The 22292-nt window shown below is 46.1% G+C and overlaps 8 protein-coding genes across 8 annotated transcripts; 5 read left to right on the forward strand and 3 right to left on the reverse strand.

Annotated features, from left to right (window-relative positions):
* Positions 1–9483: 9483 nt before the first annotated feature.
* N7458_000013 (uncharacterized protein) lies at positions 9484–10222 on the forward strand (the record flags this gene model as incomplete). The annotated part of the gene is made up of 5 exons (XM_056903407.1): positions 9484–9520; positions 9609–9734; positions 9756–9866; positions 9888–10029; positions 10102–10222. 5 exons carry the CDS (start codon positions 9484–9486, stop codon positions 10220–10222), a joined length of 537 nt encoding a protein of 178 aa, XP_056771174.1.
* A 437-nt stretch (positions 10223–10659) lies between these two features.
* N7458_000014 (SDR family NAD(P)-dependent oxidoreductase) lies at positions 10660–11695 on the reverse strand (the record flags this gene model as incomplete). Its single annotated transcript, XM_056903408.1, has 5 exons — positions 10660–10955; positions 11016–11157; positions 11211–11289; positions 11341–11610; positions 11679–11695. 5 exons carry the CDS (start codon positions 11693–11695, stop codon positions 10660–10662), a joined length of 804 nt encoding a protein of 267 aa, XP_056771175.1.
* A 674-nt stretch (positions 11696–12369) lies between these two features.
* N7458_000015 (Zn(II)2Cys6 transcription factor) lies at positions 12370–14295 on the forward strand (the record flags this gene model as incomplete). The annotated part of the gene is made up of 1 exon (XM_056903409.1): positions 12370–14295. The coding sequence occupies one exon, from the start codon at positions 12370–12372 to the stop codon at positions 14293–14295; it is 1926 nt and encodes a 641-aa protein (XP_056771176.1).
* Positions 14296–14431: 136 nt separating this feature from the next.
* N7458_000016 (putative acetylornithine aminotransferase) lies at positions 14432–16099 on the reverse strand (the record flags this gene model as incomplete). Its single annotated transcript, XM_056903410.1, has 5 exons — positions 14432–15101; positions 15163–15316; positions 15388–15651; positions 15732–15840; positions 15911–16099. 5 exons carry the CDS (start codon positions 16097–16099, stop codon positions 14432–14434), a joined length of 1386 nt encoding a protein of 461 aa, XP_056771177.1.
* Positions 16100–16688: 589 nt separating this feature from the next.
* N7458_000017 (SDR family NAD(P)-dependent oxidoreductase) lies at positions 16689–17426 on the forward strand (the record flags this gene model as incomplete). Its single annotated transcript, XM_056903411.1, has 1 exon — positions 16689–17426. One exon carries the CDS (start codon positions 16689–16691, stop codon positions 17424–17426), a length of 738 nt encoding a protein of 245 aa, XP_056771178.1.
* A 675-nt stretch (positions 17427–18101) lies between these two features.
* Positions 18102–19694, forward strand: N7458_000018 (uncharacterized protein; the record flags this gene model as incomplete). The annotated part of the gene is made up of 2 exons (XM_056903412.1): positions 18102–18399; positions 18454–19694. 2 exons carry the CDS (start codon positions 18102–18104, stop codon positions 19692–19694), a joined length of 1539 nt encoding a protein of 512 aa, XP_056771179.1.
* A 298-nt stretch (positions 19695–19992) lies between these two features.
* Positions 19993–21030, reverse strand: N7458_000019 (alpha/beta hydrolase; the record flags this gene model as incomplete). Its single annotated transcript, XM_056903413.1, has 3 exons — positions 19993–20242; positions 20309–20465; positions 20526–21030. 3 exons carry the CDS (start codon positions 21028–21030, stop codon positions 19993–19995), a joined length of 912 nt encoding a protein of 303 aa, XP_056771180.1.
* A 637-nt stretch (positions 21031–21667) lies between these two features.
* N7458_000020 (uncharacterized protein) lies at positions 21668–22114 on the forward strand (the record flags this gene model as incomplete). The annotated part of the gene is made up of 1 exon (XM_056903414.1): positions 21668–22114. One exon carries the CDS (start codon positions 21668–21670, stop codon positions 22112–22114), a length of 447 nt encoding a protein of 148 aa, XP_056771181.1.
* Between the last annotated feature and the right edge of the window lie 178 nt (positions 22115–22292).

Genomic DNA, 22292 nt, shown 5'->3' on the forward strand with positions numbered 1-22292 from the left:
GTTAAATGCCCCACACGTATTAAATAGCAAAATTTGAGTTATTTTTGTGGTATTAGTCGTGGTGAAAAATTGAAGGTTCTTTGATTTTTAGTAGGGTCGCTTAGGCAATACGTTATCACGTTAGATGCCTCTGATGAATCTCTGAGTAATCAGTGAGCAGCCGATTATATTCACTGATCAGATTAGTAAGTCTAAGCCTGGACTGAAATCTACTTAGTAAGCCTGACTCTGAGCGCCCTCATAAAAGCGGCGGCAGCTAAGAAAGAGAGTGGCCTAGGTAATATTTCCACTCCCTAAATTTCCCTACTCTCCTATTATTCTCTTTGTCGAATTTTCTAACCTAGCTAAATTTCTCTCCTCTAAATATTTCCCTCTAACCTGGATTTCCCCGAACCACGATAGAGATAGGTCAGCCAGCCTATATAGTCCTGGCTATATAGCTAGCCGCCCGCCAGCCTATATAGCTGTGTCTGAGATTCCTGGATAGCTATTCCTCGGGGACACGCTACCCACAGGGACGGCCCTAGCCTAGGGTCGTGCGTCTATGTAGGGGTCTACCCTTATGGTAGAAATCCCCTAGGGGAATTTGCCCTTGAGTATCAAGTTACCCTAAGGTAGGTTGTACTTAAGGAAGTTCCTTCTCCAGCGGGAGTTCATTCCTGCGATTTAAGGGCCCGATGGCGACATTCTCTCAATGGAATTTGCTATGCTTAAAACGAAAAAAAAAATTTCCATGTCTCAGTACTCAAAGCGAGAACCAAGGTGATAATCAATTATATAGCAAGGCTAGATAGATATATAACTTCATAAGCAGGCTTCCGCTGACCGATTTAGCCTGTATAATCCTCTTATCTAGCTTCTCGTGTTATGTTCGACAAAGTGATTTCAGAAGCTATAAAGTCTATCGCTCTATACTTTCGCCACACGGAGGTCCTTTTTACTTCTTTCAACTAGTTTTGGATAGTAGGAGCCCTAGAGGAGTCAGGAAACTTGAAGCCACGGAGAGTTTCGAGAGGACATACTAATTGAGACCTGAGGAATAACCAAAACCCCGACGAGTCTGTAGAGAAAATAAATACTTCTCCTGACTCTCGAATCCGTATAGCTAAGCAGATATCTGCCCTACACATCTCGCTATACTCTTGCGACTTATTTTCTAAGCTCATCTTCCGCCGGTCTCTTTTCTGCCGAATTGATTTCTTCGTACTAGAAGCCTTCGCTATATTAATTGTGAGATAAAGGGTTCGAACGAGTTAAAAGAGGAAGTAATAGGTTCGATGCTACTTATTTATAGTAAGCACCGGGGTTGAGAAATAGGAAAGGAGAAAATGTGAAAATGCGAAAATGTGCCTTTTAGTTCCGTAGAAGGCCACGGTTTTTCCCTCAAAGACCACGATATAGCACCGTAATTGTTTCAGGGATAACGGGACACGATCTTTCTACTATAACTGAATGATATAGTAGGCAATCCTAGCTGGGGTCTCTACAATACTAGAAGGTGAGCCGGAGAGGAATATAGGGTATAGTAATTAGAGCTGCGGACGCTTAGCACATTTCTGAATGTTGTCGGCCTGGGTGAAACGAGCTAGCTAATCAGCTTTAGCCTATGAGTTATCCTAACCCTAAATGTCTGATTATAGGTTGAATCGTCTGCGACACCTTTTTTGTTCCCTTGCGACTTCAAAAAGGGATCCCTGCGATTAAAGTGGATACCTACAACCACTTAGTTAGTTAACTAAGTAGTTAACTAGATCTCTTGATTACTAAAGCGGTGCTAATAACGGACCCACCGGCGAGGGGACCGCGAGTGCTATGGAATGTGTCCCCAAGTTCAACGAGGTTCTATATCCCACATAGCATATTATGTTGAGGTTGCTAGAATAAGTTAGGTGAATAGCTGAGTCAGTGCTAGGTCTGGGATGTTTTACTACATTTTTAAACTTCGCTACGTAGATATCTACTAACTTTAGATTCGGCAAGAAGTTTAGGCTAAACGGCTAATAGTCTAATAGGGTTAAAATAACTGAAATACTAGCTAATAGACTTACAAAACGCCTACCTAGCGAAAAATACTACGCTTTTGTTAAGCAGCTATATATAGAAGTATCCCTATTATATTAGGTAATTGCCTACCTTTCCTTTCGTCTTATTTAGCTCTTACTTTGCTCTTACCTATTATCTTATATCGAGAGCTAAGGGGGTATATCGGTATATATAGCCTATAGGCTAGATATACATCTTGAATCCTGCCTGCTTACTAAGTATTCCTATCTTGCTTACTAACGTAATTCACAAGCGAGCCGTACACACAAGCGAGCCGTACACCTAAACCCATTATAAAATTTCAAAATCGATTATCTCAACCAACGCCTATTAATTCAACTAAATATAGCGATTTTTACATGAATTGATCCTGTGGCCAATCTCCCTACACCCACTACACCTAGGCGGAGCCCTAGTAGCCGGCCTATCTGCCTGAATAGGCATTTCGCCCTGCGTATGCGATTCTACCACCGGTGCTTCTGCTGGCAGATTCAGCTACGCAGCTTGCTGTAGGCCCTCTTCAACGGTCAAACCTGCTTCGCAGGGTATATGCCTAGTCTTCCGATTGCGCTTCTTAACGATCTTCTCATTCGCTGCGCGGAGATTCGCATTATCTTGCGCGAGTAATGCAGCGTTGTGTAGCGAAAGATAGCTACCCTTGATAATCTGATTTACCATAGTATTGACTGGGCTCGGAGGGGTTTTTGACCGTCGCTCTAGCACATCTTTCAATAGAGAAGCTTGCTTGAATAGCTGAGTGACGGTTCTAGGCGTTTTTGGTGTGAATTGGCTAGAACTGGTGCTTGGCCGGCTGCTTAGTGGTGACGGAGTTCGTAGAGAGATATTAAGCTTCGAGAGCACTCTTTCTGCATCGATTGGCACTAGGCCACTAGCTACGAAGCTATTTTGAATAGTGCTCGGTTGGTAGGCTTCTAGCCGCGCGCGTTGGAAGTCTTCTAAGAAATCGAATTTATCGATATGGTTATATCCTCTACGCGTAAGATCGCTTACAAAGCGACTATACGCGCGCTTTAGCACTGCAAAACAGCCAACATCTAGCGGTTATAGTAGATACGATAAATACGCAGGCATACAAAGAGGTATAATATCGTTTTCTGCGCATAATCGGTCGAATTAGGGCGTAAGGTGGCTACCATGGCTATCAAGAATCAGTAGCCGAAATCGGCCACGTACACGCGAATTTGTTGATGGGATAAATAGCTTTTCTAGCCAGCGTAGGCCAATCTTATCAGTAGTCCAGCCATTATCCGATACTTCAAATCGCCAATCGTGTAGTAGATTATCAAACCAGCCAGTATTAGCTGATTTAGCTTTGAAAACCACACATAGCGGTAGCGAATAGCCATCAACGCAAATTGCTTCGATAGCAGTAACCCATTCGCGATTTCCTGGCTGTAGGATAGATCGCCGACCATAGTATTCTGCTCGCGTAACCACCTTCTGCGCAGATATAAGGCCCATTGCGAATCCTGTCTCATCAAAGTTGTAGATATCCTCCGCTTGTATACCGTTCTCATCGATAGCGCGTTGTACGGTCGCAAACCACTCTCGTAGCGATTTTGGGTCTTCGTTTAGTGCGCGCTGGTAGTCATAACGTCTCGAGAAGCGTGTACGAAGCTCATCGCGTCGTTTAATAAAGTTTGATAGCCAATTCTTGCCTACTATAGGCGAAGGGTCGCTTCCGCGTGCAGCAAGAAGGATATTAGCCATATCTCCAACAGTAGCAGGCCTAGGCGCTGCTCCACGTGAATCCATAGAGAGAATCCATTCAACAAGCGAATCCTCTTCTAATCGGGTCAATTTATGGCTATTTGGGCGTTTGTCAACGCGTGCCTGTATACCCTTTGCGCGATCGGCCAGGGTTGTATGGGGTATTTCGTATAGCTTCGCTGCTGCGCGTATAGATTTAATGCGGCCATTTTTAATATCATCAAGGGCTAATAAGATCTTGCCCTCTTGATTGGCCGATTTCTGCGAAGATTCAGAGCGAATTGGTGGCATAGTAGGTGGCTGAAGAAGGATGGTAGGTAGGAAGACGCGATTTTGGATAGGGTGTACGGCTCGCTTGTGTGTACGGCTCGCTTATGAATTACGTTACTAGGAAAACCTAATCTTGTTTACCCCTAGATTCTAATCCTAGATTCTAATCTTCAACGATCGTGTTAATATTGCCTGACTAGGTAAAGGAATGTTCAACACTCCAAAATAACCTCGAATATTCTTGATTTCCTTATATAATAAATGCTATGTTCCTTATGTTATAAATTGCACTCTGTTTCCTAGTTAGAATGAACAAGTTTGACATCCTTTTTATCCCAGGAAGAATCACCGGACATAGTAGACCATCTGAATCAACCTTCCACTGCTTGATTCTTCTGTCTGACCAGTCGATTGTGATCTATCCTCATTCGTCTCTCTTCCATAATCGTGGCACTTTGGATAGTGCGCACGAACGAATTCCACCAAGGTTTTATGCACCATACGCAATTCCAACATATTCTTAGATATAAGAAGCTATATAATAGGAAGCGAATAAGGAGAAGAGCTTAGATAGGCCCTAACTTAGCTAATTCGTACAGCTAATCGGTAGTAATAGCAGATAAGAATAGGAAGAGAGGAAAGAGGGGTAAAAAGCTCTTATACAAGAGAGGAGATATTAGTCTCTATATTAAAATATAAAAGTTAGTAATAGCTAGAAAGAAAGTAGTAGGAGATAACAAAAAGAGTATAAATATAAATTCAGGGGTCGTACGAGAATAGTAGCCTTAGTTAAAAGATTAAGTGTAGGTCTAAAGAGGAAGAGTAGGCCTTCCTAGTCGTACCCTATTAAAAAAAGTTTAGAGTTTAGGTAATTTAGGGTTAAATCGTACGACTACTATAAGTGACTATAGAAGTTAAAAATCAAACTAGTTATAGATAGTATGTTAACTTAGAACTTTTGAAAATTTCAAGTAAATCGTACGAGGGAAATTGTGGGCTTTCAGGGTAGGAAAACAGAGAGCTTTAGGGGTAGTAGGTCCAAATTCTGCCTATACATAAGGTGTCTACACCGCCGGGCTTTGAGGCCCAAAGCCCTAGGTCCCTTGGGTTAGGCTGATTATAGGTGAATTGTCTGCGACACTTTTCTTGGTCCCCTGCGACTTATAAAACGGACCCCTGAATCCAAAGCGTATACCTATACTATGAAAGTGGATGCCTGTGATTACTAAAGCGGCACCTACGAGAAACTACTAAACGGCTCACTGGAGCCACTGCGACACACTTTTGTTCTGCGATATTATTCTGGGTCTGCGACATCATTTTAGTTCTCTTTCCGATATAGCTCATGAATCATGGAGCATTGGTATTCGAGAACTGTCATGATGAAACGCGATCGCTCTTAATCAGATGTTTACGATGCTAGAGAGCCGTGTCACGCTTTTTTGAGAATTCTCACTAGGCAGACGGGACGGTGGTGATTACTTTTACCCTCGAGCCTTTGTTGCGCCGGGAGTGTCGAGTGGCAGATCGTCTCTGGTTAGCCCTTCAAAAACTTCTACAGTATATGTAAACGTTACGATGAGGAAGTACTGTATGCCCGGCAATAGCCTTCTATGAGGACTGTGTCTGTAGAGTGTCTGTAGAGTGTCTGCAGAGTGTCTCTAAGAGGTGTAGGATGACAAACTTTCATTCCGTAGAAATTTGCATCGTCAATAATTTGAAGCCAAAATTCTGCAGAACTACTCTCACCATCATCAATATATACTCACTTTCTCTACTCTCCTAGGTAACAACGGCGTGCCACTAAAGTCAAAGTACGGTAAGAATGCTACTAGACATAATCCCGAGGCTCTCTCAGGCTTCTTATATAGTCGCTTTCATAAGGTTGATAATAAGAGATTTTAGATAATCCAGGATGTGCTCACACCTAATGGAATCCCAACAGTTCGCTGCAAGAGAATATATCCACAACGACACCAGTCTGTATAACGTGTTAGCAAGAAATATGTAACTATAATAGTGGTATAATTGGGGGAAAATTCAGGGAAGAGAAAAGAAGAGACAGGGGAGAAAAATCGTACCAACCAAATCAAATCTGTGCGTCACAAGGGAAGAAAAGATTGGCTTGTAATCCCGACTATCGTTCGCAACAGAGTAAGAGTTAGCCAGTAAACCACAAGAGTTAAACATAATAAACCACGACATCACAGTTATGGGTCGTAAAACAGGTCAAACACGAGGTTACTGGTTTAAAATCCAGTTTATGTTCTCCCCAGGCTAGTACGAAGGTATCTGAGGATCGTATAATGAAAGGGCAAAAGAAAAGGAAACCAAAATTCGTACATTAACTGACGCCCACAAAGCAACTTGCAATGTTAAGCTGGATACCCTCCTGAAGATCCCAGGAATATTAGCTCCTGAGATCTTAACTGGCGATAGGACATAAAAAGTATGAAGAAAGAAAAGCTTACATTTCCAGACCAGTCACAGCAGTGCATAGTGTCACTTCCACAATGACCTAGGAAATCAAGCAACTGGCAGAGTCCAGTCTCCCCGTTACAACAGGATGGCTTGCTATTGATGCCACCGCACGTGAGTCCACCTGAATTGACTCCACCAGACGATCCAAGGTGGTGGGGCTTCTGGGAGGGAGCAGCTATGATGCCGGAGACGAAAAGAGAGATCCAGATAAAAGTTTTCATTTTGGAGTTTTGTAGGTTTTCAAGTCCAAAGAGGGGGTGATAAATCAAATCGGAGATTTTGCTCTCAGTAGTAAGAGTTGTTTATAGGAGAAAGGACACGTTCACCGGTCCCTGGGAGCTGCAGGCGTTTTATACTTGGTTCAAAGATTAGGAAAGTTATTTTATTTATTGCAAAATAGTTATTAGATTCCTCTCATTCTGTTCTATTTATGCAACATTCTTAATCTCCTAATGGTCAGGTACGGGCTGCGGGAGAGTCAAAGTTAAGCATCCCGTTATAACTAAACGCTAATCGTGTGTGAGGCTCTGGCTTACAATGTATTTATCTAGTTAGACTTATCAGGCTGAGAATTCTGATATACTAGTTAATCCCCTACGGAGCCGTCAGTAATATGACCTCTTTATACGTTGACTAGGTATCCTGAGGGCTGGATCTAGAACCTCAGTTTATCTGTTTTAGAAAGTCGTAATCAAGCATTCCTTTCAAAATCTACCGAGATTCTTTCTAATTAAATTAAGCCTGCTGTGTAGATACCCCTGGAAAAGAAGGTTGTGACGGGGAATGTCTAGGGAATTCCTCTTGCTACCATGGCGAAACTGGACTTTCAAAAATTGTTCATGCCTACTTTCAAGTGGTACTCTATGTAAGGGGCTGAAAGGTAAATCGCTGTCTGTACGCGGATGCAGTATGATAAAGACGAGGAAAGTTTTGGTCACAGTCTGGATCATAAATGACCGACATACCCATTCTGTGGGTGGTGTTTTGCTCGCCGGAGTCTTCACTCTTGCCGGAGTCTTCACTCTTGCCGGAGTCTCCAATCTTGCTGGAGTCTTTAGTCCTGCGGGACCTAATCAGAGATTTCAAGCTCTAGGCACTCTACAGGTACTCTACAGACATTATGTGATCATAGAAGACTATCTTCCGACATACTCCCTCGCCGTAACATTTACATATAGCAGGGTTGACCAGAAGCGATCTGCCACTCGACAGTCGACACTCCAGCGCAAGAATGACTAGAGGGTAAAAGCAATCATTGCTATCCTGTCTGCCTGGTGGGGATTCTCAAAAAGGGACAATACGGCTCAAGAGAGGCGCGGCGCTCACATGATTCATGAGCTATATCGGAAACAGAATCAAGAGGATGTCGTACAAATGTGTCGCAGAATAAAAAATGTATCGCGGTGGCTCCACTAAGCCGTTTAGTAGTTCCTCGTAGGTACTACTTTAGTAATCATAGGTATCTACTTCGATAGTATAGGTATCCGCTTTGGTTGTAGGGGTCCGTTTTAGAAGTCGTAGGGGACCAAGAAAAGTATCGCAGACGATTCAACCTATAATCAGCTAACGTAATTCACAAGCGAACCGCTCACACAAGCGAGCCGCTCACCCCACCTGAAATCGCTCATTCCTACCTACCCGCCTAATTCAACCAACTACTATGCCACTAATTCGCACTGAATCTTCGCAAAAATCGGCCAATAAAGAGGGCAGGATTCTATTAGCCCTATCCGATATCAAAAATGGTCGTATTAAATCTCTTCGCGCAGTAGTGAAGCTATATAATATCTGTCGGCATGTATGGCCTATGGGCCAGATATGCATCTTGAATCCTGCCTGCTTACTGAGCATTCCTATCTTGCTTACCGCTAGGAAAACCCAATCTTGTTTACCCCTTTGAACACTAATCAGATTGCCTACACACGTGATTATGGACTGCTTTGCAGATGAGAGATCGCACGTTCTGCTACTGGTCATGAAAGAATTTGTGGAGATTCGAGTCTGTCGTGTATTTTCAAGATATGTGATGAAAGCACTCAAAATACTAATCAATTGGCCTTGTCAAACATACATTCCCTCAATACGAGTCCGGAATCCGGCTCATCTTATCTTATGAACAGCTATTATCTCCGCATTTTCGCAATCGGTCGGCCGATCGTCGGGCTTGTGCGCATCCAGGTGCATTCGCCCTTCGGACAATCGCCCGTGTATAACGGGGCTTCAAATCTGCCTTGGGGCGCCAGCCATATCATGTCAGAACCGAGGAAGATCGGGTATATGAATGACCAGACCGTCTCAGCCGCTATTCACATCCGCCAGTGGTCAATAGACCACGAGAGTTGACGAGACGATAATAGTGATACATGATAATCGCAGTGCTTCACGGCGGCTATGCCGAAACTCAGGAACGATCTTTGAACCTCGTTAGACCGCGTGACAGCATCCATTTTTGCGACCTTCACAGTTTTCCCTGCTATAGTTCGCTTTCCTGAGCTTTCCTAGCCCCTGTCGCTGAGTACGCCTTGTCGCCGAAACCCTGTTGCCTTTATGATCGATTGGCAGAGAGGTTGAATGCGCAGTCAGGTGGTTCCTTAGAAATAGCAACCGCACTTTGCGGTATGGCTATTAGACCTAGTGGATGAGCGGGCGAGTCATTCGTGCAGTAGTAGCCTACACGGTATTTCAGTCTCAGAATCGATTAGCAGACAGGTCTCGTCTAGATGCCACCATGCCGAAGAAACTGCCCTCTGTGCCTGAGACTCCTCCGAGCGAGTCTACCTTAGCTTGCAGGTTGAACAAGGGTTGATCGATCTGATAAGCGGTATAAAGCCATGTATCTCGCACGCCGTCTTCGTGAAAAGAATCTAATTCGTTCTTTTTATCTCAAGCAAGTGCTCAGTTTTCCCTTTGTTATCTAATACGTATTTGTTTCTATCTCTTCTACAAGTTCAAGTCAATATGACCTCTTTTGCAGAAAAGGCGCACGAAAACTTGGGTAAGAGACCCTCTCCGAGTATGATTGATTTCGCTAACTTGATATTGCGAAGCTTCAATTCCAACTAGGTTATGTGAATGGCCTGAAGTGGTCGTACGCGACTCCTCCATCGTTTCCCCCGAGTTCGGCACGCAGGCCAATCCTATCGTCATCGGAGATGATCTTGCTCCATTGGACTCGGCTTCCAATCCCATCGTGATATATGTGGACGAGGGTTAGTGTCGTAATGGAACAGACCACTTTGGCTCCGATGTCGACACTGAGATCATAACTACACCGGAATTCTGGGAGACGTTGATCAGTGGAGACTTCGCCATCCCTGCAGACGAAGGTGAAGCTATTGTCCGTACGCTAATCAGATAGCTAGTCTATGAGAATCCAGAAGACCTTCAATCATCCAAGCAATCATCCCTGGACTGTTTTCACTTGGATAACAAGGCACTGAAAGTGGCGGAGAGTTCGTTCTACACGCTGCAGAATTGTTCTGGTCTTGTGGCCGCAAGCAGCGAGTACGTCGAAAATGGTCATACAGGTACGCTTTGCAGACGACTATTTGTGGATGTTGTACTAACGATGTCTAGAAAGCGCGCAAAGTATGGAGAAAGGCAAGGGTTTGAGGCCGAGGAACCCAGGGAGGCTCGCCACTCGCCTGAAGCTTCGATGATGACCCGGACCGCCGTTCCACAAGAAACAACAGACTAAACTAATACTTCCCTTGTGAAGGACCTACCATGTGACTCCTATGGTATGCGGCCAACAAAACACAGATTGTCGCATGGGGAAGGAGTCTCTTCTGAGCTCAGACGATCAGCGCAATTGGCCAAAATAGCTAGAACTTGACGGCGATGGCCTTTGTGTTAATACCCGCTTCTTCCGCTGTCCCTCTATCGTCCACAGTTGGTGAAGACACGACCTAGACACCTACCAATCCCATGCCATGGACTTCCTACCACATCCTATGCGCTCACACCACAGAGACTAGGCGGCTGGTTGGTGAAGAGGATGGGGTGATTTTGGCTGTTATGATGCGAAAGGGAGGGGCATTCGGAGTATCCAGATTTTACGGGATGTTTAACCTGGTCTACTTGACTGTCATAATGATATAGTTAAACCGACGAATACATGTTATCACTTTTCTATCACCGTGAAATGTACCCACCATCGACATTCAAGATGGCGCCTGTAATCCAACTAGCCCCATCACTACTCAGGAAAAGGACAGCTTTGCCAATATCCTCTGGCAAGCCCAAGCGTGGCCATGGAGTAGCACAGCGAATCTCTTTATTAAGTGTCTCATCCTCCATGGCAGAGCGAACCATGGCAGTTTCGATAAACCCAGGACAGACAGCATTGATATGGATCTTATCAGGGGCATAGTCAAGTGCGGCTTGACGAGTCAATCCCACAACTGCGGCTTTGCTGGCACAGTAAGAGGCTGAGATTTGGTTAGCAACTCATGGTTCTGGTTATTCTCACGGAGAAGAGACCTCCATACGTTCCATTGAAAGCCCCAGCAAGCCACCGATTGATGAGATGTTGACTATCCAACCGCGGTCTCCAGAGGGCAGAGGGTCCTGCTTCATCATTTGCGCAATGGCATACTTCATTCCAAGAAAGACACCACGGGAATTGACCCCCTGTAGAAGTAAGCTTTTCTGCCATATCTGAAGGAAATGTCCAGTTGCCCTACCATTGTCTTATCAAATGCATCAACCGACTCTTCTGCAATCTTGTGTTGCCCACAAAAGACTCCTGCATTATTGACCATGCTTTGGGCATACTTTAGCAAGGATCGCTGTAGGCAAAGTACTCAAACATACATGTCCAGGCGACCATATGTGGTCACTGCTGCTTTGACAAGTGCTTCTATATCCTCTGCTGCACTGGCATCTGCTTTCTTGAAGATGGCCTTTCCCGTCCTAGCGATTACCTCGTGCGTTGACACATTGTCTTTTTCGTATCCACCAGCCCGCAAGTCGGGAGTGATGTCACTGCACACAACACTCGCACCTTCTGAAGCCAGTGCCATAGCAATTGCTCGGCCGAGGCCAGATGATGAGCCAGTGACGACGGCGACTCTGCCTTTAAGGCTATAACAAAGTTAAGGAACGGCTACTTCACGGGAGTATGCTCGGGGCTGGAGGAAACGCCCACTTACTTCAAGATACCCGACATTTTTAGTGTTTTCTGGTGCCGTTGTGTCTCTGTGTTTATTCTGCAACGTACAAGGAGTCGGAGATCGATGTCAATTTTATAGAAGATGTTTGGTAGAATTACTTGGGCAATATCAGACAGAAGCCACAGAACCACCACTACTTCCTTAATCAATATTGAGGGTGATGAATCACAATGGAATGGACTGTAGGCTCTAAATTAGAGTTAGGCAATTCAGAGCGAAGAGAGGCACTAAGTAACCGGAGTGGTCCACTTTCGGGTTCTACTGCCTCCCCCACTTCAACCGTATTCATATCCGTCCTCCGAATTTGAGACTGTTAGCTGATTTCATAAATGACCATACTGTGTATACCTCGGAGGATTCCTTGCAAAATTGTTGACATGAGAACAAGTTCAATCTTCACATTCTGAGTAGTAAATGTCATCTTCCAATTGAGAGGGAGCGTTGCATTACGTAACTGCGTCGCTCCGGCGGTCGCCGACATCCGGAGATAATGAACGGCCTCGTGATCAGGGAAACCCAAGTCAACCTATTCACCCCTCGGGCCCGCCAAGGGAGGAGCTACCTAGCTTCCTAGAGACCAAGATGCCGCACCAGAAAGCTCCTTGATGAGCTCGATGATCACAGGCCAAGTCCGAGTCTGTCAATCCCAACCCTTATAGGCCCGAGAATCATGCCGGAGAATTGCGACTTGGAATTGCGGACGCCCTCAAAAAAAGGGAACAAATCGTTCAACGGATGCTGGACCTGCCGACAACGAAGCATTCGATGCGATGAAAATAAACCACAGTGTTTCAAATGCATCAATGCCAACCGCGAATGCGAAGGTTTTGATGTCCGTCTCACCTGGCTTACTATCACGCCAGAACAGCTTTGTCAAAGACAAGCGGCATCACAATGGGGATCTAGAGATCTCTTTTCACGTAGAGACAACGATGGCGACGAGAAAACCCCTAGTCAGCCCAAACGCCGCCACATCCCTTCGCGGACCATGTTCAACGTGAACCTGCCTTCCTACAACGAGGTCGAGCTAGATACTGTTTTATACGAAGTCCAAGTGAACAGCGAACAACACGATCATGCACGTCCACTGCAGCAGGGTCCATTCGGGGTATTTCGGCTGGAGCCCCAGTCAACCGTAACCCCACATGCGAATTCCCCGTTATTTGCAACTGCTGTGCCGGCTGCTCCAACACCCGATGACCCCAGATACACCAGGGATGACGCTTTCACCTTTACTCAGCGCGGGGTTGATGACGACGGAGCTCTACATGATGCCCCATCCAGTGCCCCGGGCCATCTATCCCCGCAATCCAACCTATCTACTGGTCTAGTCAGCACAGATTACCTTACCCCCAGCCAGACAGCAATATCCTGGCATTCTCCGCTTGCTGTCTCAACTCAGTCTGATGTCGACTCTTCTCTCAAGCTGTGTGAACTACTCCATCACTGGAAACGATACCTTAGCCGGTTGATGATCCCGTTCGCAACGGAAAACCCTTACGTCACTATAATCACCCCTATGATCGAGTCGACGAATCCAGACCAGATGAGTCCTGCGAATAGTGCGGTCTTCTGGTCGATTATGACGGCATCTGCATTCAGTAAAGCCCGAATGGTCCAGGACAGCAGCGAATATACTAAGCTGGGAGAGGCTTACTATTCCAAAACATTGAATCTTCTCAGCCTTTGCTTCTGTACACAAGAGGCTCATCAAGGCCTAGCGGTTCTAGCGGCGATCACCATGAGTAGCTTAATTGACGTGTTCCGTCCTTTGCCAGACTCCCGCGAAAGCTGGCAATTGCATCTGCAGGCTGGAAGGTCGTGGATCAGGTCGCAAGAGCTGGATTTACCGTCTCAAGACCCCAATGCTTCGATATTAATTGAGCTAATTCTTTTACTGGAGGTCCTTGGCTTCTCGTCTAAAGCAAAAGCTACTCCTTCCGTGCATGACTCTTTTTTGTCACTCAAATACAGCACAACCGACAGGTTCAGGCTCAAGGTTCCGGTGCTGCATGATTCATATCAGCTAGAACGCATGTTCGGTTTACCCCTCAATGTATTTGAGTGTATAATTTGGACAAATATATTGGTCCAGAAAGGTACCCTGGCATCCCAAGAGGACATTGAAGCTCTTGGGTTCCAGATTACCTCTTCAAATCCTGAATTCTTCCATCACTACTCGTCAGATGCACCTGATGCGTACGCTCGGATGTGCGTTCGATATTTGTTCTATTATGCCTGTGAGGTCTATTTTGAGAGACAAGTTCTGCACACCCCTGTTGCAGATGTGCAGTGGATCGTGAAAGCTGCGTTTCCGTACATTCGAGGCATCCTCTCCCATGACCATGAATTACAAGGGCCTTGCCTTTCCTGGCCTATCTTCATCATAGCGGCTGAAGCCACGGACCCGGAAGTCTGCAAGACCACTATCGCCTTTTTTGAGCTGGACTGGCCCAGGAAGATAGGAAACTACTCCGCCGCAAAGGAGGTATTACTAGAAGTTCAAAGACGACAGAAAGAGTCGCATCCTGTAGATCCCTTTTTTCATTGGACCGAGGTCATGGATGAATTGGGCCTTGATATTCTTTTGGTTTGAATATGAACATGAGTAGGAAAGGTACACACCCAATTATAATCACAATGAAAAAGAACTAGCATATTGAGCAAAAATTCTCTACCTGTCCAAACAAAATCTTTCTCAACCCATAATAAGTGCCAGAACTTGAACAGGCTTACTCAGTTTCATGAACACCACCCGCAATCTCCTCATACTGCTCAATCTCCTCGGCAGTCTCTCGTAGGATCTCAAAGCCTCTCTGCAAAGCCTCGTCAGGGATGGTCATCGCAATCGACATCCGAATACGCCCCTCTAAAGGATATGTGACCAACCCCTTGTGCATGGCCAAAGCAGCAAAGCGTCTTGCCGTAACAAGAGGGTTGTGATAATCCGATTTGAGCGTGATATTGAAATCCGCTCCTCGAGCGGTAACAAACTCAATGAACGCAAACTTCTGCACCCAGTCTTTGGTATATTCAAGAAATTGGTCTTGGATCTTCGCCGCCCGCGCTACCAGGCCTTCTTCGTCGATGATTTTCAAGGCGGCCGTGGTACAGGCGATGGCCATGGGCGTTTGCGCGAAAGTACCTGCACACTGGTAGGGCTTGACGAGGGACATGGTTTCATTGTTCCCTAGGACGAAGGCAGCCGGATAGGCTCCTCCCGTGATGCTTTTGCCGATTGTGATTATATCTGGCTTGATGTCGTCGCCCAGCCAGTCGGAGCACAGGAAGCGCCCTGTCTTGCCTGCGCCCATCCGGATTTCATCGGAAATGAAGAGGATATTGTATTTCTTGCAAAGTAGAGCAACCTTGCGGGCGTATTGTTTGTCTTGATCGAAGGTTCTTGTTTGAAAGTTAACGAAACTGTACTGGCTTTTCAAAATGATAAAAGGTCAACACCTACGGCAAATGGCCATGAATACACTCCATGATGATAGCAGCAACATCGCCATGGTGCTCTGCCAAACAATCTTCCATGTCCTCGATGTGGCCGTACCGCAGGATCGTCCTTTTGACCGGATGCACATTGGTGAGCTTGTCGTCAAAGACTCCATACGCTAAAAAATGGATCATTTGTTAGACCTCATACTTGTTCGAAGGGTCTAATGCTAGTTCTCTCCAAACTTACCATCTCTTTCCACATCTGGGTTCATAATGGGCCAAATTCCGGATAATAGGCCATGGTAATTGTCTCCGACACCAAGAACGAGCATTTTGTCTGCTGAGATGCCCTTCACCTGTCGACCCCATTTCCGTGCAATCTTCACCGCCGTGTCCGCTGCCTCTGATCCAGTGACGGCGGCGTTAATCTTGTCATATCCAAACCTACGGCACATCATTTCAGCAAAGGTGGGCCAGCTGGCCACACGCAAGGAAGTGTTGACAATCGTAGCTTTTTGCAGAGAACATCATGCACGTTAGAAACTCGGCTCTTGATAAAATAATCCAGTTAGCGGGATCAGTTTTTCTTACAAGTTTGAGCAGTTGAAGTAATAGCTTCAACCAACTTAGGATGGCACTGTCCCAGACTTCCGGCACTGAACATTGCAATGAAGTCAATGTATTCCTTCCCATCGATACTCTGGATTCAAATTCGATATAAGTATTTTGTTTCAATGTCTCAAGGTAATGTTTGCGCTAATTGAACCTACCCGAAGCGTTGACCCCTGGCCACCTGTAATATACGCAGGGAGTGGTGTAAAGCCACCAACAATATACTCGCTTTCTTTCTTCATCAACTCCGCCACTTGCGGCGACAAAGCTGGAGTGCTTTTCTTGGGAGACGCCGGGAAAACATCGGGCCTTTCGCTCACGGTAGATTCAACAACTGTTTGGGTCATAGTGACGATGCGAGATTGAAAGGCTGGAGGTAGTGGGAGAGGATGTCTGTATTGATTTACCTTTTGTTTCAATGAAGACAGAACAGCAGAGTCAATATATACAGTTGATAAATTCGTTCCAGACTGTCATTCCACCGCAAGGTCCCCGTTTATTTTACCCAATGTTCATAATTGATAAGAGCTATCGAGAGTAAATGTGGCGATAAATCCTAGGCGCTGGGTGATTCGGCTTGCGATTGAGGATGCATGCTCGCTCTCAATTTCCCAACTTTTCGCAAGCCGAGGTGAGTGGAGACCTTCCCGTCGCTTGGAACTGCCTCGTCATTCAAAGCGGGGGATCATTGAATTACATTAACGCGGAACATCACAGATAACCTTCAAGCTTTATCTATCGAGGTATTTCGGTATCCGGTGAATAACAACCGATTTTCAAGTATATATCTGTGGATTTAGAGACAATAATCTGCTTTGTCCTACGTCAACCGACACTACAATCTGTTCATCATCGTAGCAGGAACCCCCCCCCCCCAAAAACTCCCTCATCTCAATTTTCCACAATTCAACATGTCCAAGAGTCTCGCTGGACGCAATGCCATTGTCACGGGGGTCGCGAGGCATCGGCAAAGGCATAGCTTTAGAGCTTGCCAAGCGCGGTGCCAACGTCCTCATCACATACGAGAAGTCCGCCAATGCCGCCGAGGATGTTGCGGCTGAGATCGAAAAGCTCGGAACAAAAGCAATCGCTCTCCAAGCAAGCTCTCAAAATATCGAATCACCCCGCAAGATCGTGGCGGCCCTCGTTGAAGCGTGGGGCAAAGTTCACATCATCATCAACAACGCCGGGATCGGCGACGACATTTTCCTCGACGACTTGACCGAATCCGACTTCGATCGCCACATGATCATCAATGTCCGCATGCCCACGTTCCTCGTCAAGGCGGCGATGCCTTTCTTCGGTGACGCTCCCCGTATCGTCAACCTGTCCAGTGTCATGGCACGTGTGGGGAGCGCGCAGGCGACTGCCTACACTGCCTCCAAGGCAGCTTTGGAGGGAGTCACTAAAGTGCTCGCCGTTGAGCTGGGCCATAAGTATGGCGCTACAGTGAACTGCGTGAATCCCGGTCCGGTGGATACCGATATGTGGCAGCAGACAGACAAGGCGGTGCGCGATGAATGGGAGGCGAAGAAGGCCGTGGAAACTCCTGCAGCACCGCGGATTGGCACGGTGGAGGATATTGCGCTTATTGTGGCCTTTTTGAGTGAGGAGCAGAGCAGGTGGACGACCGGTAGCACGGTTTGTGCAAATGGGGGAATGGTGTGTGTATGATATGCGTCTCCGTTGGAGGTATCTATACATCGTGTTTCAAGTAACTAGTTGTTTTTATATTCCTTGTAGCGAAACGGCGCATGTGGTTTATCTCGGCTTGGGTCTAGCATGTGTTATTCTATATCTAACGGTATAGCTTGTCTACAAAGCATTGAAGACTACGCTGACTTCATTTTTAAATCTTCCGAAGGTTGACTTTAGTTGGATCTTTGTCCCCCAAGTCCTTCTGCTCCAGATGCCTAATTAGATTAAACTTGATGCAGTCACAGTTCTCGACTCCAGGCTATGCAGCACGATTTGGTCCATATTGATAGCAATTATCCGAAAGGATAAAAGATAGATAATGACCGGATAGCTCTAAAAGAACAGCTAGGATAAGAAGGTTTAACTGATATTAATGGCTGTCCTAGGTTGATAAGGCGGGCGTAATCGTCGCTCCGAACTTCCATTTCCGATTGACAAATAAACGCGGGGAGACTGTGGCTGGAACCTACCATCTCGATGATAAGCCACGGACTCGGAGACAGTGATATGACTACAGCAGGGATATCCAGTGGCGACTTTATATAAGACAAGATAAGGTCCTAAGCGGACGGTTCGCAATCCAGCAGCACTTCTAGAGTCTGCCGTGCTCATTTCGCTTTGAACCCCCTATATCGACTACCAGAAATCAATATGGCAAGCTCAAGCAAAAAATCAGCCATTGAGTCCAGTACTCAAGCCAATTCCGACTCCGCAGTGGATGTGGGGTTTGTGGAGGAGCTGCATCAACGACCCTTCAACCTGTGGAGCACACTGGGACTAGCCTTTTCGGTCACTTGCACACCTCTATCCATCGGCTCTTACCTCTCCGTCAGCGTGGGTGTCGGAGGAAGCCCTGTGTTCTTCTTTGGGTACATCTTCTCTGCCCTGATGAATATCTGCATCTGCCTTTCTTTGGCCGAGATTTCGGCAGTATATCCCCATGCATTGGGTAAGTCTTGAATTCGATTGATTCTCTTGCGGGCGTGAAACTGATCCAATGCAGGTCAAATCTACTGGACTGCAGTCTTATCCCCGAAGAAGTTCGCGCGACCAATGAGCTATCTCAGCGGTTGGCTAACTTCTGCTGGCTGGCTCTTTTGGTGTGCCTCGTCGTGCCTCCTAACCTCACAACTCACCTGGGCTCTCGTCCAAGCCTGCGACTCAGCATTTGTGACCCAAGCCTGGCACTTCTACTTGCTTTTCATCGTGTGCGCTTCTATTGCATTGGTAATCAATATCCCACTATTTCGATGGTATCCGCATCTCCTGAAGACCATGGTCTTGTATACCAACATAGGAGCTATCTTTATCTTCATCGCTATCCTTGTCCGAGCAACCCCCAAGCAAAGCGCTAGAGCAGTGTTCGTGGATATCATCAACCTCACGGGCTGGGATTCTAATGGCGTGGTATTTTTCATTGGGCTTCTACCAGGTGTGACTGCGGTGAATGCATTCGATTCAGCAGCACATATGTCTGAGGAAATGCCTGAGCCTAAAAAACAGGTTCCCAAAGTCATGGTAATCAGCACTTTACTCAGCTTCGTGGCTGCTATCCCAATGGTCTTAGCGTATCTGTTCTCAGTTGTTGACCAAGCTGCTCTCTACAACCCAGTGGGTGGCCAGCCTATCATCCAGCTCTTTCTTGATTCAATGGCCTCATTGCCATTAACCATAATATCGTCCCTACTCCTTATCGTCTCGATGACCATGTCCGCGGTGACAGTCCTTACAACATTCAGCAGGATTTGGTGGTCTCTAGCAAGGGAAAACGGCACACCATCCCCTTGCTTGTTCTCAAAAACAACTGGGGGGAATGAATTGCCCGTCCCTGCTATCCTGTTTGGTTTCTCTGCTACGGTCGCTCTCGGCGCGATCCAGCTCGGCTCAACAACTGCGATCAATGCAATCCTCGGTTCTGGCATTATTTGCATCATGTTGTCTTACGTTGTGCCCATTATCCTGTTTATCGGAGCCAGAAAGGACCTTCCCAAGAAGCGTTATTTCAACCTCGGGCGCTTTGGGGTGGTCTTGAATATCATTGCCATTGTGTGGACCATTTTCATCACTGTATGGCTTTTCTTCCCTCTTTATCTTCCTGTCACGGCTGTGACCATGAATTATGCAATTGCTGTCATGGCTGGAGTTTGTGTTGTTAGCTTGATCAATTGGCTCGCTCATTCACGAAAGTCGTACAGAGAGCCACAAGCGGCTTTGGAGACAGAAGATGCAACGGGCGGCATCTGAGGACTTTTTGGTGACGATTTTTATGGTGGTGGGTATTTATTTTACTGATTCGCTTTTGGGGGTCTTTCTTTACTCGATGTCTGCTCAAGATATCCTGCGATAATTTTCTGTAGCAATAAATTCAGAGCTCAATTTTGGAATCCTTTTCCAGTTTCTGTATTTACTGTTACGCCTTTATTTCACGCCATTCTATAAAAAAATCAATTCAAAGCAAAGACTATGTACATCAGTCCGGTTGGAAACCCTATATACGAACCTGCAATACGGTATTTTCAAACTAAACTGATTACTGCTATGGTCAAAGAAGGTGATCTTTCAGAAATTGTGCCTGGAATGCTGCATTCCGATCAAAGTTTGGACCAGAATACGCATCGAAGTGTCCACCCGGAAGCATCTGAAGGGTCTTGGGCTCCAATGCGCGTGAAAAGGCCTCCAGAGCTAAATCAGTGGGCGAGAGGACATCATTAACGGCCACTGTCATCAATAACGGTACTGGCGCAATGCGATGAATATGAGCCGATGGACAATACTCCCGGAGCGCTTCGACGCTATGAAGGGTCAGTATTTTCTTCGGCTGCAATTCCCACGATAATGAAAAAATAAAGGGCATATACCTTTTCAGAGTAACTTGGTTTTGCCAATCGCACTTTTTAGCCCAGCTGGAAAAGAAATCATAGCTATCTGGCGTGGGCAACGCAGATGGATTCTGAGGGTTGGAATCAATGACTGGCAACATAGCAGGAGGTTTCCCAGAAGCGCGATCCAATCGGTCTAGAAATTTGAGTGAGCTTCAAATACACAGTCAATTCGGCATTGTTGTAAACTCCCTACCTTTTTCAAAAAGTACGTTCATACTTCCCACAAAGTCCGGGCGAATCAGTCTCTGGAAATTACTATAGCCATCCACGCAAGGGACTTGGGACAACACGGCTTTAACCCGCTTGTCTGTCGCTCCCACCCAAAGCACATGGCCGCCGCTGAGGGAGCTGCCCCAAATGCCGATTTTGTCGGGTTGAACGTCTGGGCGAGATTGTGCATACGTGATTGCATCAGATATATCGCTAGTCTGCTGGGAGGGGATGATCTCCAAGGGCGGCTGTCCTTGCTTTGTGTTGCTCTCGCCAAAGCCTCGGTGGTCAAATACGAGACAGCTCATTAGTAAATTGGAGGTGAAGTACTCGGCAAATGTGTTTAGGTCCATCTCCTTCACGGCGGAAAACCCGTGGCACATCACAAGACAAGGCGACGGTGTAGATGGTGACAGGCATGGTCGAAAGAACCACCCGCGAATTGTGAGGTTGTCAGAGGTTTGGAATGAAACGTTTTCGGGTGCCATTTTTCAAGGCTGTGGATTTTCTATTGTGGAAGATGAAGTTCAAGCCATTAAAATAGAGGCAAAAGTATCTCGAAAAGGTGTCTAAATTACTAATTGATATTTGATCGAAATGTGTCTCTTTATTCTTATTCGTAAGGGAAATGGTTGAGCGCTGACCTACGGTTATGTTGACCAGACAAAGTCCGGGGCATATCTAGCCTGCTATCTTACGCACTCTCATACTCGTTAGAAACTTCCTAATCCGAAATTGGTTAGTCATGTAGATCTCTAATTTTGACCAATGATATGAAGTCGATGGTCAACTCTCCAAGACAAGAAGTTCTGAGCGAGTATCTTTCATAGGCGTTATCGGTGAGGATCCTGACAGAAGCTCTCACTGTGACTGACGATAGTGTTCTTGGGGAAATCATCAGCCTTGTCCAACTCAGATAGATTGTCGGTTGCCTGGGATCCTCGATGGTAGCCACGAAACTTAGGATAAGCTGAGCCTCTAATATAAGGCCCCAATCCGATCCCACCTCATATGATCAACTCTCAAGTTAGTTTCTCTAAGTTGAGTTACGCTCAATCACATCTTTTACCTTGAAATTTGACTAGCCTGCTACTCAATACCAGTCTACCCTGCAAGCTTCAGTAAATGAACACCAGTCCAAATCATGAGAAGTTCCAACTAACAACCCCAGCCAAGATGGACCAAGCAGCCTACGAGAATTACCTGACGCAAGTAAACCTGGGCAAGATCCGTGACATCGCCGAACAATACTACGACGATTCTCTCGAAATTTCCTCCGGGGGTGTCACATACAATAAGACGCAGCTTCTTCGCCTGATGGATGTCACCGCCGAACAGCTCGTGGAAAGCTTTGAGTTGGTGAATTTCTACCAAGCCGAGGATGGCATCGCCGCCGAGGTCAAGACCACCTTTGTGGCTAAGAAGGACGTAACCAAGGAGCCGTTTGAGAAATGTGGCTTTCCGGAGGCCTATATTGAGCTTAAGAAAGGGGAGAGCTTTGTCGCTCACAGTTTGTACACTTATAAAATAAAGTGTGGGAAGTTTGTATTTAGTCGGGGATTCTCAGCGTGAGAGAAGAGTCAGGTCTATGGGCAATCCTAGCGGCCATGACAGAAGGGTATTAAAACTAGACTAGTTTTAAAACTACAGTGATATTAAAACCAGAGAAAATCCACTTTTGGCCACGCGGTCTCAGAAGTATGAACTCCCTACTCTAGTTTTTATACTTCTCTGGTTTTAATACAAATGG

The sequence above is a fragment of the Penicillium daleae genome (assembly GCF_028827525.1).
Source record: "Penicillium daleae strain IBT 16125 chromosome Unknown utg000001l_segment0_segment0, whole genome shotgun sequence".
Lineage (NCBI taxonomy): Eukaryota > Fungi > Ascomycota > Eurotiomycetes > Eurotiales > Aspergillaceae > Penicillium > Penicillium daleae.